This window comes from Culex pipiens, chromosome 3 (assembly GCF_016801865.2).
Source record: "Culex pipiens pallens isolate TS chromosome 3, TS_CPP_V2, whole genome shotgun sequence".
In the NCBI taxonomy this organism is placed as follows: domain Eukaryota; kingdom Metazoa; phylum Arthropoda; class Insecta; order Diptera; family Culicidae; genus Culex; species Culex pipiens.
The window spans coordinates 4,935,225-4,949,321 of record NC_068939.1 but is presented as its reverse complement, the minus strand read 5'-3'; the positions used below and the strand labels follow the sequence as shown (position 1 = coordinate 4,949,321).

Below are 14,097 nucleotides of genomic sequence, written 5' to 3'. Positions count from 1 at the left end.
AAATGATTTGAAGGTTCCGTTGTTGTTTGTATACCTTGGTAGTTACATCTAGTAACGTTATAAGCATTGAGCAAACTTTTTCAAACAATCCAACTTTTCAGAAAGCTTATTTAAAAACCTCGAAATAAACAACATTTGCGTGGTTTTTCAATAAATTTACATTTTTGCTCATAATTCGAAAAATACAATGAATTCAAACGTCGTTTTCGGTGTGGTGATGTTATTTGACGTCCTTTATAAGACCCTTGCCTTACAATTGGTCTAAATCCATTCTAAAGCCCAAAACCAAGGGTGGCCCATTCTGCCCCCCTGGTCCATTCTGCCCCCCCTGCCCCTATGCGTAGAACGGCATTACTGTTTGCCAAAACAATAATGTTGTGCAAATTGATGTCCTGAGCCGCACTGTTAAAACTACAATTTTGGTGGATTTTTTGTCAAGCTTAATAGGAAAGTTTTCTCATGTCATGTCGGTGAAAAGTCTGGCGGGGATTGACAGTTTTTCGTGTTGGTCCAACACAAGTGCCATTAAATTGATGCGATAAAATGTCTCCACAAAATCCACTAAAAATTGTATGTTTAACAATACTAATCTGACAAAAGAAATAAGGGTTGTTTGTATTTATTGCACCTGCCCATTCAAAAATACTGTTCATCTTGAATGCGATCTATGTTCTGCTTGTATGCAACATTTTGAATCCAATTGCGTTACTATCGAAATCGCACGTGGCGTTACATTTTGAGTTTACTGTCATGACGTCTAAGAAGCAAACATAAACAAAAATAAATCTCTTTGAAAATTTGTGATTTTATTTAGAAAACTTTATTAATTCATATTTTTTACGATGGAGAACATAAATCCTGCCTTCAAGATTGTAAGTTTAGTTATTTGAGTAAACGTTTGTGTTCCTTTATAAATTAAAGGGAGAATTATCGGTGTTCATTGCAAATGTTTTCAAACAAAAGTGTAACGCATGCACTGAGAGAAATATTCTATTTGATTAAATAAGTTTAATTGTTTAGCTCAACGAAATTCGTCAACTCGGTTGCACCGATGAAGCTCTCTGCGCAGCGACCTACCGGACTTATCTGCATCTTTGTGAAGGTTTGAATAGTTTCAATTTTCAAAAAATAAATCGTTTAGAATGATATTTTACATTGTTTCTAAAGACCGCTCCATGTGGGACGTCCAGTACAACTACTCAAGCCCACTGAACACGCTCTACCTGAAAGCCCGCAAGCAGCAGGATTCCCCCGAGGACGTATACATTCCGGTGCCATCCTTCGACAGTATCCCGCTGGAACGAATTGAGAAACTACAAGCTGAGCTTGTTCCACCTCCAGACAGTAACCAAAACGGCAGTCGATGCCTCGTGCTGGCCGTGTGCGATCCAAGCTCGACGGTGCTGTTGTACCGGATGTCCAACGCCATCAAGCCGGTGTTTGGGAAGCCACTGTCGCGGAATAAAATGCTCAAACAACGGGCGGCAGCACGGGCAGGGGGTGGTGATGAAACAATGGAGGTGCAATAAAGTTGATTGTTTTTGAGATAAAGTTAAAAACATTCTTTTAACTAGTGTGCTCTACCCTTTAGTTCCCAAGATTGTATGTGAGAATTTTCATTTTTCACATTTCAAATACAGTCCATACTTGATTATCCGAAGCTCTCGCCAAAAAAAAAATCACTTTAGATTATCGCATCTTCGGATAATCGAAACACGAATTTTTACTTCTGTTTTTATCAAAATTTGGGTCTCTAGCTTGGTCTCTAGGCTGAGCTAAGATGAATGAATTTTAATAGAATTATCGACTTTAAAAGTTTAGACTTTTGAAATTATAGAAATTTTGAATTTCAAAATTTCAGAATTCTAGATTTAAGGAACTTTAGAGTTTTGGATTTTCAAAATTTTAGAATTGGGTCCTAAAATTAGCATAACGATTATTTTATTTTTATCTGGAATTTTTTTATGAATTAAAATGAAAACAGTGATCAGATATGGATTTTAATCGTGTTTTTTACCATCTTCTCTGTATCTATATATATATAAAATTTCGACGGTTTTGTTCGAACGCGAATCAATTCAACACGAAACGTCGGATCGAGGTGCTCTTTGTTGCGTTGGGTTCGTATAAGCTCAAGGAAGGTTCTTACGCCAAAAAGTGACTACTTTGGCCACTTGGAACCGATTCTGGAAAATCTGCAGATTGTATGGGAAAAGTTATTTAAAATCAAAATTTGATCACAGGAGGCTGAATAAGCAAAAACGTCAACAAACGAAAAAAGGCAGAACGAAGTTTTTCGGGTTAGGCTTGTTGTACATAAAAATTGACATTGGGCTTTAGGACCCTATTTAATTTTTTTTTTAGTTTAAGAATTTTAAGCAATTGTCTAACATTTCGGACGATTTTTTTATCGAGAAATTAAAAGTGAGAGTGTGTGCGTGCAACATGGAGTTAAACTTTTCAAAGTGCCATGGTAACCTTCACAGCAACTTCATAGAAAGTTTAACTCCATGTTGCACACACTCTCACTTTTAATTGCTCGATTAGGTTGAAATTTTGATCAGAAAATCCGATCTCAAGATACAGATTTTTGTATGACCAGCTTGCGGGCTGGAAACTTGTATGGACGAACTAATAATTCAAAATGTTTTCTTTGGCCTTGAAATAAGGAATAACAAAAATAAATTTAGAAAAAAATAGCTCACTTCTAGAAGAATTGCTTTTAAGAATTTTAGAATCTTTGAATTTAAGAATCGTAGACTTTAATTTTATTTTTCCCACTTGATATTTTTTGATGACTTTTAGTTGATTTTTTTAAGATACAGTCAGACTCGATTATACGAAAACCTTTTTGTTGTCTTATTATTTATTGTCGAGCTCAAGTATGACCATCAACCTCGAGTGTTTAGAATTTTTAGATCCAAGATGGCGGCCAAAATGGCGGTGATGAAATATCGAGAAAATGTTTTTAGTAATTTTATAGGCAATCACCATTTAAATCTGCCTAAAATGAGGTAAAGTTCTGCGAATTTGATGTCAAAGTCTGAAGATAGTAAAAGAGGAAAAAAATGTTCATGATTCGATTTTCCAAAGCCCCATACAAACCTTCGGATAGGCGATAATTAAGGTTTCGGATAACCGATACTGGATTGTAATTGATATTTAGAATGTCCACTTTAAATTGTTGCAGAATAAAAAAATGTCACGTTTTTTGTTGAACATGTTATGATTTCAATTGTTAATTAAGATTATACTTTTTTAGAAGGATTTTGTGATATTTCCACGGCTGATAGGAACAAAAAAAACCAAGCTTAACTTTTAATCTTTCTGGTACATTTGTTAACCTCGAAAAATGCATAATTGTTTTTTTTTCTTTACCAATAAACGACTATTTAGTACAATGTGTGTTTTTTCTTCACTTTAACTTTCTTTCACTTTTCTTTTCTTAACTTTTTTTTTGCAATTCTTTTAATATGTAAACTCTCTCTCTCTGTCTCACATTTTTCCTACTCTCCTCGATAAAAGTTATAATCACGTGTTTTGTATGGATGTGTCTGTGTTTCCTTCCTTCTTTTTGTGACGATGCCTGCGTTTGATTGTGTGTGTGTGAGTGAGTTACTGTCTGTTTCTAAATTAATGTAACGTTTTTTAAAAAATAAACAACGCGCCTACTAATCTTCTTTCTCTTTCCTTGCAGCAACTGAGCTTGGCTTCTACATAATTCTGCTGTTTTTTTTTACGTTTTATCGCTAAGCCTAGAGTCATACATTTTTTTTCTGTAGTAGTAATAGTAGTTAATAGTGATAGGGTTTTGTAATATTCTAACATTATCGCGCGCGCGCGTGTGTGTGTATGTGTGTTTGCGTTGCTTCTTTCTACAGCTAATATAAACACAATCCACTAATATTAATGCAACTGTTTTATCTCTTCTTTCTTTCTTTTTTTGGGAGGTGGAGGCGATTTTCTTAAAATCAGCAACGTTCTTGGAATTGAACTGCAAACGTAACGTAATTTACGGCTACAGGAAAGGAAGTTGGGGAAAAAAAACTAGCATAAATTGTGATTTTGTTGGTTTCACGGCGTGTTTTAAAAGAATAAATAAACAGTGTTTTATAAATACAATAAAAAGGCAACTGTTACTGAACGAAGGCGCTGATTTAGTATTTTAATTTTGATTGTCTTCAGTGGGGGAAAAAGAAGAAAAGAGAAAAGAAACGTAATCGAATCCATTGCTTGGCAGGGTTCAATTCCACTTTGCTTCCAACAAGCTTTCAACAACAATAAAGGCACCTTACAATTACTTTTTCGGTTTGCTGCTGCTGCTTCTGCATAAATGTGTGATTTTGAGGGGGCTTGATTAACAGTTAAGCTTAAATTCGTATAAAAAGAAAGGAAAACAAATCTTTTTCACTTTTCCCTCTCTCTAAATGTTGATGATGCATTTTTTATCACTCTTCTCGTCGTCGTCACGCGAATCCTTAAGAATCATCTTTAAAGCCTGATTTTATTCCTTCTGTTTCAACCTTAAATAGAGCTGCTGCTAGTCTTTGTCTGGCTTCTTTCTTAAATGTTTGTTTTTTTTTTTTTGCTACCTTTTTCATTCACTTGGAAGACCATTCTTGTTTGTTTTTGTTAGTTGTGTAAAATTTTGTTTTAAAAATCATAAAGAAAAAATCTCTCTCTGCTTGCAGTAGAAGGGGGTTTCTCCACACTCTCTCGCTTTTTTTTGTTTTGTTTATCACCTATTGTGTATATTTTTGCCGCTGTTTTTTTTTGTTTAATCAGCTGTTTAGCATACGTAATTGTATATATTATTAACATGTTTTTTGTTTGTATTTTTTTATATCAATAACAACGACTGTTTTCTCTACCCATGCAGTTTTCTTCAAACCTTTTACTTTTTTTTGTGTTTGCTTTATATCCAATTAGTCCACTTGAGCGATAACGAACGGAAAAGGAAAATAAAGAAAAGTACTCGCTCAAAGGGGAGGAGACCGCAATAGACGATAGGGAAGAAAACAGAAAAAGAACAAAAAAGAAACTAAAAAAACGACGCAAGCTTACTGTCAACACCAGTCCGCCATGTAGGTAAAGTCCTTGAAGTAAGTCTGTTCGCTCTCGGTGAGGACGCGCGGATCCTTGGGCGGCGTCAGCGCCGGCTTCTCCGACGTAAACTCCTCGTCAAAGTTGGACACGTCCTCGGGGGAGCGCTGGAAGGGGAAGAGAGAGAAACAAAATCGTCAAATTGTTGTTTTAGTTTATATTTTTAGTTTGAATTTTATTTAATTTTAATAATTTTTAACTCAATTTTAACTAAGATACCTTGGTATCTTATGAAGCCATAACACATATTTTGTTACCCTCTGACCTCCTCAAATATCGATTTACCTCTTATTACCGAACTCTGTTAATTTTACCGATTTTTTAACTGCTGAACAGTTCGGTAAACTGAAAACTACCGATTTTGGTGAAATTCTACCAAAATACCAAGTTCGGTAAAAAAAAATCTAATTGTGTATACATTGATTTATGTCGAAAAGTTAAATCAAATTTCAATAAGCATAAACCATAATGAAAATTTACACATTTGTGAATTAATTTTTTTTCTTTTTTTAACAAAAACAATCGGACAAGATTGTACATTTACATCACCATTTGACAATATGTAAATTACTACATCGAACACATTTAGATTATTTTTAACCGAATTCGGTAGTTGAAAAATCGGTTAAGTTTAGATCGGTAAACTGCCGTTCTACGCATAATTGTCCCATGTTCGAAAAAGTGCAACTGAGAAAAACGCGATTGAAATTTTTCGACCGATTTCTGTGTTTCTACGCATAATTGTCCCGTAGGTTCCTATTAGCCCTATATGTCCCTAATCGCCCCAGTTAGCAGTTTATCACCCTTATTTGTGATTCTCTTGCTATACAACAGGAAAACAAGATATAATGCTTAGTAAAACGAATGATTCCGTGTAAGAAAATACTTGGTGGGACAATTATGCGTAGAAGTTTAACGATGGGACAAACAGACTTGGTGTTGTTTTTGATGAGTTTCCGAACAAAGTACCAGATTTTATGTGTTTTTCTTAAAGTACACATCAGACTAATCTTAAAAATGGCATAAAGTCAAAATCGTCAAAAACTGACATGGGACAATTATGCGTAGAACGGCAGTAAACCATCTGTCAAAATTAAAAAAATACCAACTTTATTACCGAATTTCGGTAATTTACAGTTTACCGAACTGTTCAGCAGTTGAAAATTCGGAAAACGTCACCGAATTCGGTAAATAAACTTAAGTGTGAAAGGAGGTAAATTTAATCTTTAAATTTTTAACTAAATTTTAAATTTCTGAACACTAGTAACGGAGGACCTCTTTTTCTTGGTAATGAAAAAAGTGAATTTTAGAAGGTAACGCATGAGTGGAAATTACTGCACATGTCTTTTGTTGCGAAATTTGCAACAAATTTTGATTTTTTTTGCAGATTTTTTATACTTTTTGCAATTTTCAGAGATAAAAATTGTTGAAAATAAATTATTAAATTGAGATACGATGTTTAGATGAATAATGAGTAATTTTGCACAAAAACGCGGTAATGTTGAAAAAATATTGACAGTTTTGAATTATTTTAATTTAATCAATGACTTCACCAAATTTAACGAATCACGTTAGATCTAATAATTGGACGCAATAATAAGAGATATTTTACCAAAAAAAAAAGTATGGGATTCATCCCTATGACCAAAGAATCAATTTTGAGTCAATTGTTAAGGTGAAGCCGTTGATCATTTTCGAAGAAAATTGATCATCACTCTAAAATTCTTCTTTTTGTAATTCAATTCAACGAATTTCTGCACCAAAATGAATCAGCATGCGCTGGTTGTTGCCTTCTTGAAGCCGCTGAAAGATTTTTTGGTCTAAATCAAATGTGTTTCAAAATTTATATAATTTTGTGGTACAATCATTGACGTCTTAGTTGGCAATCATTGATTAATGACGATTTCCATAACTTTGTAAGGAATGGGTACAGAGAAACCTCTTTTTACGCGGTGGCGTTACGCTTTTTATTTCGTCGATTTCTCTAAAACCATACAATATTTTTGAAACCTTAAAAAAGCGTTTTGTAGATCTGAACACAACCTACAAATTGCTTTTTAAAGATTGCAAAAATGTTGCGTCGTTTCCGAGAAATCGACAAATTAGAAAAACGTAACGCACCGCGTAAAAAGAGGTTTCCCTGTAATCGTTTCCAAAAGGATTCAGCTTGTGTAGGGCACTATTCTAAACAACTTGTAGAAGGAATTTTGTCAAAATATTGATAGCGACGCAAAATTTATATCTTTGAACGAAAAATCATGGCAATGATGGAAGTCTTCACGTTAACCCCATACAAGTCTCCATACAATGTTGGTAGCTTTCCATACAACAACTGTACTGCCCCTGATCGCATAAATGTCCCATATGCATTTTCATCCCTTTTGAGTTATTGGTTCAAAAACGTGTGCTCTTTCAATAGAGCCTATAACATCCAGTACTTTATTCTAGAAATGAGGAGGAAATCCATTTTTTCGCGTAAACTTAACACGTAGCCTTATGTATGGGACAAACTTCAAATGCGTTTTTCTCAGCTTGCTGTTTTGGCATATGGGACACTTATGCGAACATGGGTAGTGTACGTAAATATTCGAAAATTAGTTTTATTAAAGGAATTTTCTGACCGATTTGGTATCTTCAGCAAAGTGTAGGTATTGATGAGGAAATTTTAAATTTTTAACATTTTTTAATTTTAGTAAAAAAAAATATTCAAGGTTTTTTATTCCTGAATTTTAAATTGTTTGAATGCAAAAATATCAGTTTTTTTTTGTATATTTGTATTTTTGAATTTCTGAATTTCTGGATTTCTAAACGAAGTTTCTTAAAATTTTAATGTTTTAACTTTTTGAACTTCATGATTTTTAAATACAATTTTAATTTTTTTGAGAAATGGAATATTGTCTATTTGCATTCATTTATTTCAAAATAACTGATGCTTTTAATGGTTCGAATTATCTTTTTTTTAATTGTTTGAATATCTATTTGTATTTTTTAATTTCTGAATTCAAAATTTGTATTCCTTAAATGTTCTGTAACTTTGTTATTATTTTCGAATATTTTTGCTGTTGAATTTATAAATTTCGGATTTTTTATTATTGAACTTTCTATAAGAAAATTTTATGATTATTGTTATGCTTTCCTCTGGTTTACATCATTTCAAAAAAAAAAAAAAAAAAAAAAAATCCTTCTGATTTTAAGATTTTGAGTTTTTTTGGCCTTATGAGGCTATTTTGATTTCCAATATTATTGTATCGAATACAACATTATTTAAAAATTTGTAATTTTCAGTTCAGCCGCTTAAGAAAAATCTTTCCGTGACCCTTTCCTTGACCTTTTCTGGAGCATTTTTTTAATAGAGCTTTGCGTTCTTTCCGAGCTCCGTACTTGCCTTAAGTATGACCGATAAACTACTCTAAAGGTATTTAAAAAAATAATCCAAGATGGCGGCCAAAATGGTGGTGTTGAAATATTGAGAAAATGAATTTGTTAATTCATTAGAAAATCAACCATTCAAATTTAACTAAAATGGGGTCGCATAACTCGAATTTGATACAAAAAGTATACAAAATAAAGTGTTTTTTGTTCTTGGTTCGTTTATCCCAAGTCTTGTACAAAACATCGGATAATAGAGGCTTCGAATAATCAAGTCTGAACTGTACAAGGAAATTTGTGAAATAACTCCAAAATTTCAAATTCAATATTATCATTTTAAAGACCCAACATGATCTTTAAAAACGCAGGCTAATTATAAAAACAAAAACAAAAATTACGAAAACCTGGTAAAATTTTATCTTGGGAAAAATGGTTGAATACGACTTAAGTGGTCATTCGTACATTAAAATTGTCTGATCTTTCCGTACTTCCTATTTTTCTTAATAGTTTGTATGGCACGAATAATATGATACACCGCTATCTTGGGATGCATTGAAAATAGATCCTGAGTGTTGAATGTTTAAAATTTGTAAATTTATGTTCAAATTTTATGATTCTCAATCTGTTCCCATCAGAAATCAGAATCAATAGTACACTCAATAAAAAAACTTAAACTTGTGGATTGGTTGAGCGTTTTAGCAGAATGCATTACTATGAATAAAAAGAGACGAAACTTGTGTATGTAGCAAAGTAATAAATTAAAATCTGAAAACAATCTCTAAATACTCACAATGGTTGGCACGAACGGCGGTTTCACTTTCCTGAGCAGCAGATCGTCCCAGACAATGTTCCGGAAGAAGGCCTGTCGCTTAACGTCCTCGGCGTCCCGCTCCGACGAACCGAGCCGCCGTTCGGGATTCTTACGAAGTAGCTGTTGGTGGAAATTATGGTTTGAAATCTCATTTTCAAGACATCCAGACAAACAGTTTAAGACTCACCCTTCTCATGATGGCTATCGCCTCCAGCGAAAGGAACCTCGGATACCGAACCTCGTCATTTACGATCGAATCAAACACCTCCTCCTCGTCATCCCCAGGGAACGGTGACTACAAATAAATATTGTTTTGTTTATATTCCAAACTACTCAAATTCAAAGCAAGCTCACCTCTCCCACCAACATCTCAAAGATCAGCACGCCGAGACCCCACCAGTCGACGGCCCTCGTGTACGAAGTCTCCGTAAGCACTTCCGGCGCCAAAAACTCGGGCGTACCGCAGAACGTTCCCGTCCGGTCACCGAAGCCCATTCCCTCCTTGCACAGACCAAAGTCGGCAATTTTCACGTAACCTTAGAGAGAGAAACAAATTTAAATTCTCAACTTGAAAAAGAATTTAAAAATCCTACCCTCCGTGTCCAGCAGCAGGTTGTCGAGCTTCAGATCGCGGTAGATGATCTTGCTCTCGTGCAGGTACTGCAGCCCGAGGACTACACAGGCCGCGTAGAAAACGGCCCGCGGTTCCGCAAACACATCGGTGTGGATGTGCATCATCAGGTCACCGCCGGCGGCGTACTCCATCACGAAGCAGACGTGTTGCTGGAAAATAAAAATAAAATAAAGAACGATTAGTATATTTTCCTGTTGAGTTTATTTCAAACGCGATTAAGTGTGTGTTTATTTTAATTGAAGAATCGTAAAAATACAATTCTAAAATTCTAAAATTCTAAAATTCTAAAATTCTAAAATTCTAAAAAACTGGTTTTCGAAAACTTTTAAATTATGAACCTTTAAACCTCTTAAATTTCAAAATTCCAAAATGAGGCGACAATAAATTATTTTGAAAAAATATAAGCATAATGGAAACAGAAGTACATTCTTGAGTTCAATAGTTTTTTTGTCCCTTTTGTTGTCCTTTGACTTCAAGGGATGTTTAAAGAATTTTTTACTTATATTTCAAAAATAAAATAAATTTTCAAAGAGCATTGAAAAGTGCGAAAATCTATTATATAAACCAATATATATTTAGGATTTTTTAACTTGTATTTTTATTAACTTTTTATATCTATATATATAAAAAATTTCGACGGTTTTGTTCGAACGCGAATCAATTCAGAACGGAACGTCGGATTGAGGCGCTCTTTGTTGCGTTCGGTTCGTATAAGCCCAAGGAAGGTTTATAAGCTAACTAATTGACACTTTTGGCCACTTTGGAACCGATTCCGGAGCATCGGCAAATTGTGTGGAGAAAGTTACGTAAAATCAAATTTTAATCACAGGATGCTGAATTAGGCAAAAAAGTTAAAAACGTCAACAAACGAAAAAAAGGCAGAACGAAGTTTGTCGGGTAAGGCTTGTTTATAGATAAAAAAATTAGAAATTTTAAAATTTTTGATTTTTTGAACTGAAAAATTTTAAGCAAAATTAATAATTCCGAATTTTTAACTTAGTTTTCTTTTCATGTTTGAACTTATATTTGTTATAATTTAAGAATATTTCTGTATTTTTTTAAGGGTCCTAAAAACATTTTTTTTCGATTTTTTTGATTTTTTTGTTTTTTCGGTGTTTTTGAATACCCCTAACTCAAGGCTGTTACAAAAATATCCAAAGAGCAGAAATTTTAAATTTTGTTCTAATGGACCTTTTCAGAAAAAAATGCTCTAGATATATAATTTTAATTTCTGGAATCTGATTTTAAGGGAATCTTTAAGAGATAGGAGACAAAATTTTAAACAAAATTCGCAATGCAATTTTAGAACTTTGATATTATTGCTCTTTTATTTTTAAATTGTAAATTTTAAAAAATTTAAGGGTTGGATTCTTTTTTAATTTTTTTTGAGAGTTTCAGAATTTTATTGTTTTAAAATTATAGATTTTTGTTTTTTTTTTTATTTCAGCACGGTCCAGACCAAAAAAGTGCTCCGATTTGGCTCAAATTTGGCAAGTAAAGTAAATAATAGATCAAATGAATAGATTGATTTGAAGGCCTCGAGACCAATGAGCTCATAGCTAAAAATATGTTTCTATGCATTTTCAGAATGTTTTCCCGTAACATTTTCAAAAATGGTGAACATCCAATTTTATTTAAATGCCGTTATTGCAAAAATCATTCATTTTTAAGACGGGTCTAGTTATTTTGGCCAAGGAACTCCCTTGCCAAATTTGAGCCAAATCGGACCTAAATTTAATAATTTAAGAATTTAGTTTTTTTATTTGTTTTTTTTTCAGCTTGATTTTTTAGAATACTCATCAATCAATTAATTTTTTAAGCGTTTTGAATGTTTGTTTTGTCATGTTAGTCGCATACATCTAAGCGATTTCGATCTCTTGACCATGACTGCACCTTCAAATGATTGCTGTCACCACACTTTATCGCACAAGCAAGAAAGCGATAGGTCGCGAGAGAAAGAGAAAGCATGTGCCGTGAAACTCACCTCCGTCTGGAAGCAGGCAAACAGATTCACCAGGAACGGGTGCCGCATCGTGTTGGCCACCTCGAAGATGCGCTTCTCGCTCAGCAACGACTCGACCTCGTCCCGCGCAATAATGTCGCCCTTCTTAAGCGCCTTAATGGCAAAGTACTCCCCCGTATTTTTGTACTGCGCCAGAATGACCTTGCCAAAGTGGCCCCGACCAAGCACGCTCAGCAGCCGGAAGCTGTCGATTTGCATTCCTGCTCCGCTTCCGGCACCTCCCACCTGCGACTGGCGCCGACTCTCGTACGCACTGTCCCTGTACTGGAGGGCACGGGCAGGGCCTTGGCGTCGCGCCGGAGCCGCCGGACCGGCCACGGCCAAATCCGGTTGCGGGTGGAGGGCAGCTTGCTGTTGCTGCTGGAGCTGGAGTTGTTGCTGGTAGTACTGTTGCTGTTGTTGGAGGGCGGCTGCCGCTGCCGCCGCGGACGTGGCCACGCCCTGTGAGTGGTGATGTTGTTGTTGTGGTAGTGGTAGTACTACATTGCCGGAAACGCCCAGGTGCTCGAACGGTTGGATAATCTGGAATGGGAAGATCGATTGAGATTTTTGTTCAATTTAAAAGATTTGTTGGTTACAACATTTAGTAATATTAGACGATTACAATAAGCGAGAACGAATATTTTTGAGTGGAAGGGGTCAACACAGATGCTGGAGCAGATGACCGAATGTACGGAGTGAGATTGGGGGAGGAATCTTGACTTACGATGCCAATGGACGGTATATGTATGATGCGATTTGATCAATTAAGTATTACGGAGATTGATGAATTGATGAATTGTTGGATGGATAAAATGATGTTATCGTGCACAAAACAGATGCTTGAAAAATTAAATACTACGTACTGAATAGCATTATTGATTCAATGAAAAATCAATGAAGCAAACGAATCTTCAAAAACGTCATTTTTTTATAAGATCGCCAAAAAATATGTTATGATTCGATTATCTGTACTTCCTTAGAAGACCTTTGGATTATCAAAACATGAGATACTATTTTTTTCTAAAATGAATTTTAAGAAATTGAAAATCGGACAAATAATTAGAATAATAGAGCATTCCAAAAACATAAACTAAAAATTTATAAGCGTTTTCCATTTAACCTTAATTTTTCAACTTACGATAGTTTTGTCGTTTTTCAATGTTAAAAAATGAAATCTGCGCAAAAGTTTCCATTTAATCAAACACAAAAATATTTTCTAAATTTAAAATGCAAGCCTATAATTTCAAATAGGCTGAAAATACAAATCATGACCCTCTTAAATGTTTTTATAAGACCGTTGCAAACATTTTTTCAAAGAAAAAGGAAAAAAAAAGATTTCTGAGTTTGACCAAAACAGCCTCCTTTTTAATAATACCAATATCTCAGTAACTAATGGTCCAATTGCAAACGTTAAAAGGAGAAACAATTGTAAAGATTACGCATTTCTTCGAAAAAAAAAAATAGAGCGTTATATTGAAATTTCCAAAAACGTGTCCACATGGTTTATGGATAGTTCCCTACAGTGCTTTTCGATTGCAAATTTGATTTTACATTAAAAAAAAACTGATGCCAAACAAAATTTTGCCGTGCAAGCTTTGGTCCGTATTACCTTCTCTATGCCTCAAAAGATGCGGGTTTTGTCCATATTACACAAAAAAAAAAATAATAACAAAATCAGCTATTGAGAGAAAATGTAGTTAAACAAACCAGGATTTTTCCGTGTGCCTATTTGTTTTAAATAGTTCTAATCAATACTTAATAACTTTGCCGAAGACACAAATTCAATCACAAGATTCCTCCAAAAGATACAGAATATTTACGTACCAAATTTATATGGACAGTAGGGTGCCCAGAATATGGGACTTTTTCTCAAAACCTCGCTCCACAAGCTGAATATTGTTCCTTGAACTATTCTAGGACTCTGGACCAAATATGAGCAAAATCGGTCATCATTTACCCATTGATACTCGGAGGTGAAGTTTGTATGGGAAAAATCGAAAAAATGTATGGAAAATCCAAGTTTCTTATGGTTTGGTCTGCACGGTGCGCTACTTCCATCCGAATATTCCCAAAAGTGAGATTCTTAATGAAAATTTAATGCTCTACAACTTTGTACAACATACCAAAGCTGTAAAACTCGATCCTGAAAAGTTATTAGCGATTTAAAAAAGTCAT

At 34.4% G+C, this 14,097-nt stretch overlaps 2 protein-coding genes across 5 annotated transcripts in view; one reads left to right on the top strand and one right to left on the bottom strand.

Moving 5' to 3' along the window:
• Positions 1–747: 747 nt before the first annotated feature.
• LOC120424429 (uncharacterized) lies at positions 748–1,569 on the top strand. The gene is made up of 3 exons (XM_039588545.2): positions 748–872; positions 1,021–1,102; positions 1,168–1,569. The coding sequence occupies exons 1-3, from the start codon at positions 843–845 to the stop codon at positions 1,527–1,529; spliced, it is 474 nt and encodes a 157-aa protein (XP_039444479.1). The 5' UTR covers positions 748–842; the 3' UTR covers positions 1,530–1,569.
• Positions 1,570–3,684: 2,115 nt separating this feature from the next.
• LOC120424424 (serine/threonine-protein kinase N) overlaps positions 3,685–14,097 on the bottom strand; it is a 153,681-nt gene continuing 143,268 nt past the window's right edge. For all 4 annotated transcript variants that reach the window (XM_039588539.2, XM_039588538.2, XM_039588537.2 and 1 more), the window contains 6 exons: positions 11,902–12,462; positions 9,877–10,066; positions 9,638–9,819; positions 9,471–9,578; positions 9,263–9,403; positions 3,685–5,210 (listed from right to left, as the gene is read on the bottom strand). In XM_039588539.2, coding sequence (XP_039444473.1) covers positions 5,067–5,210; positions 9,263–9,403; positions 9,471–9,578; positions 9,638–9,819; positions 9,877–10,066; positions 11,902–12,462 — 1,326 coding nt within the window. In that variant the 3' untranslated portion in view covers positions 3,685–5,066. The remainder of the gene's footprint in view (positions 5,211–9,262; positions 9,404–9,470; positions 9,579–9,637; positions 9,820–9,876; positions 10,067–11,901; positions 12,463–14,097) is intronic.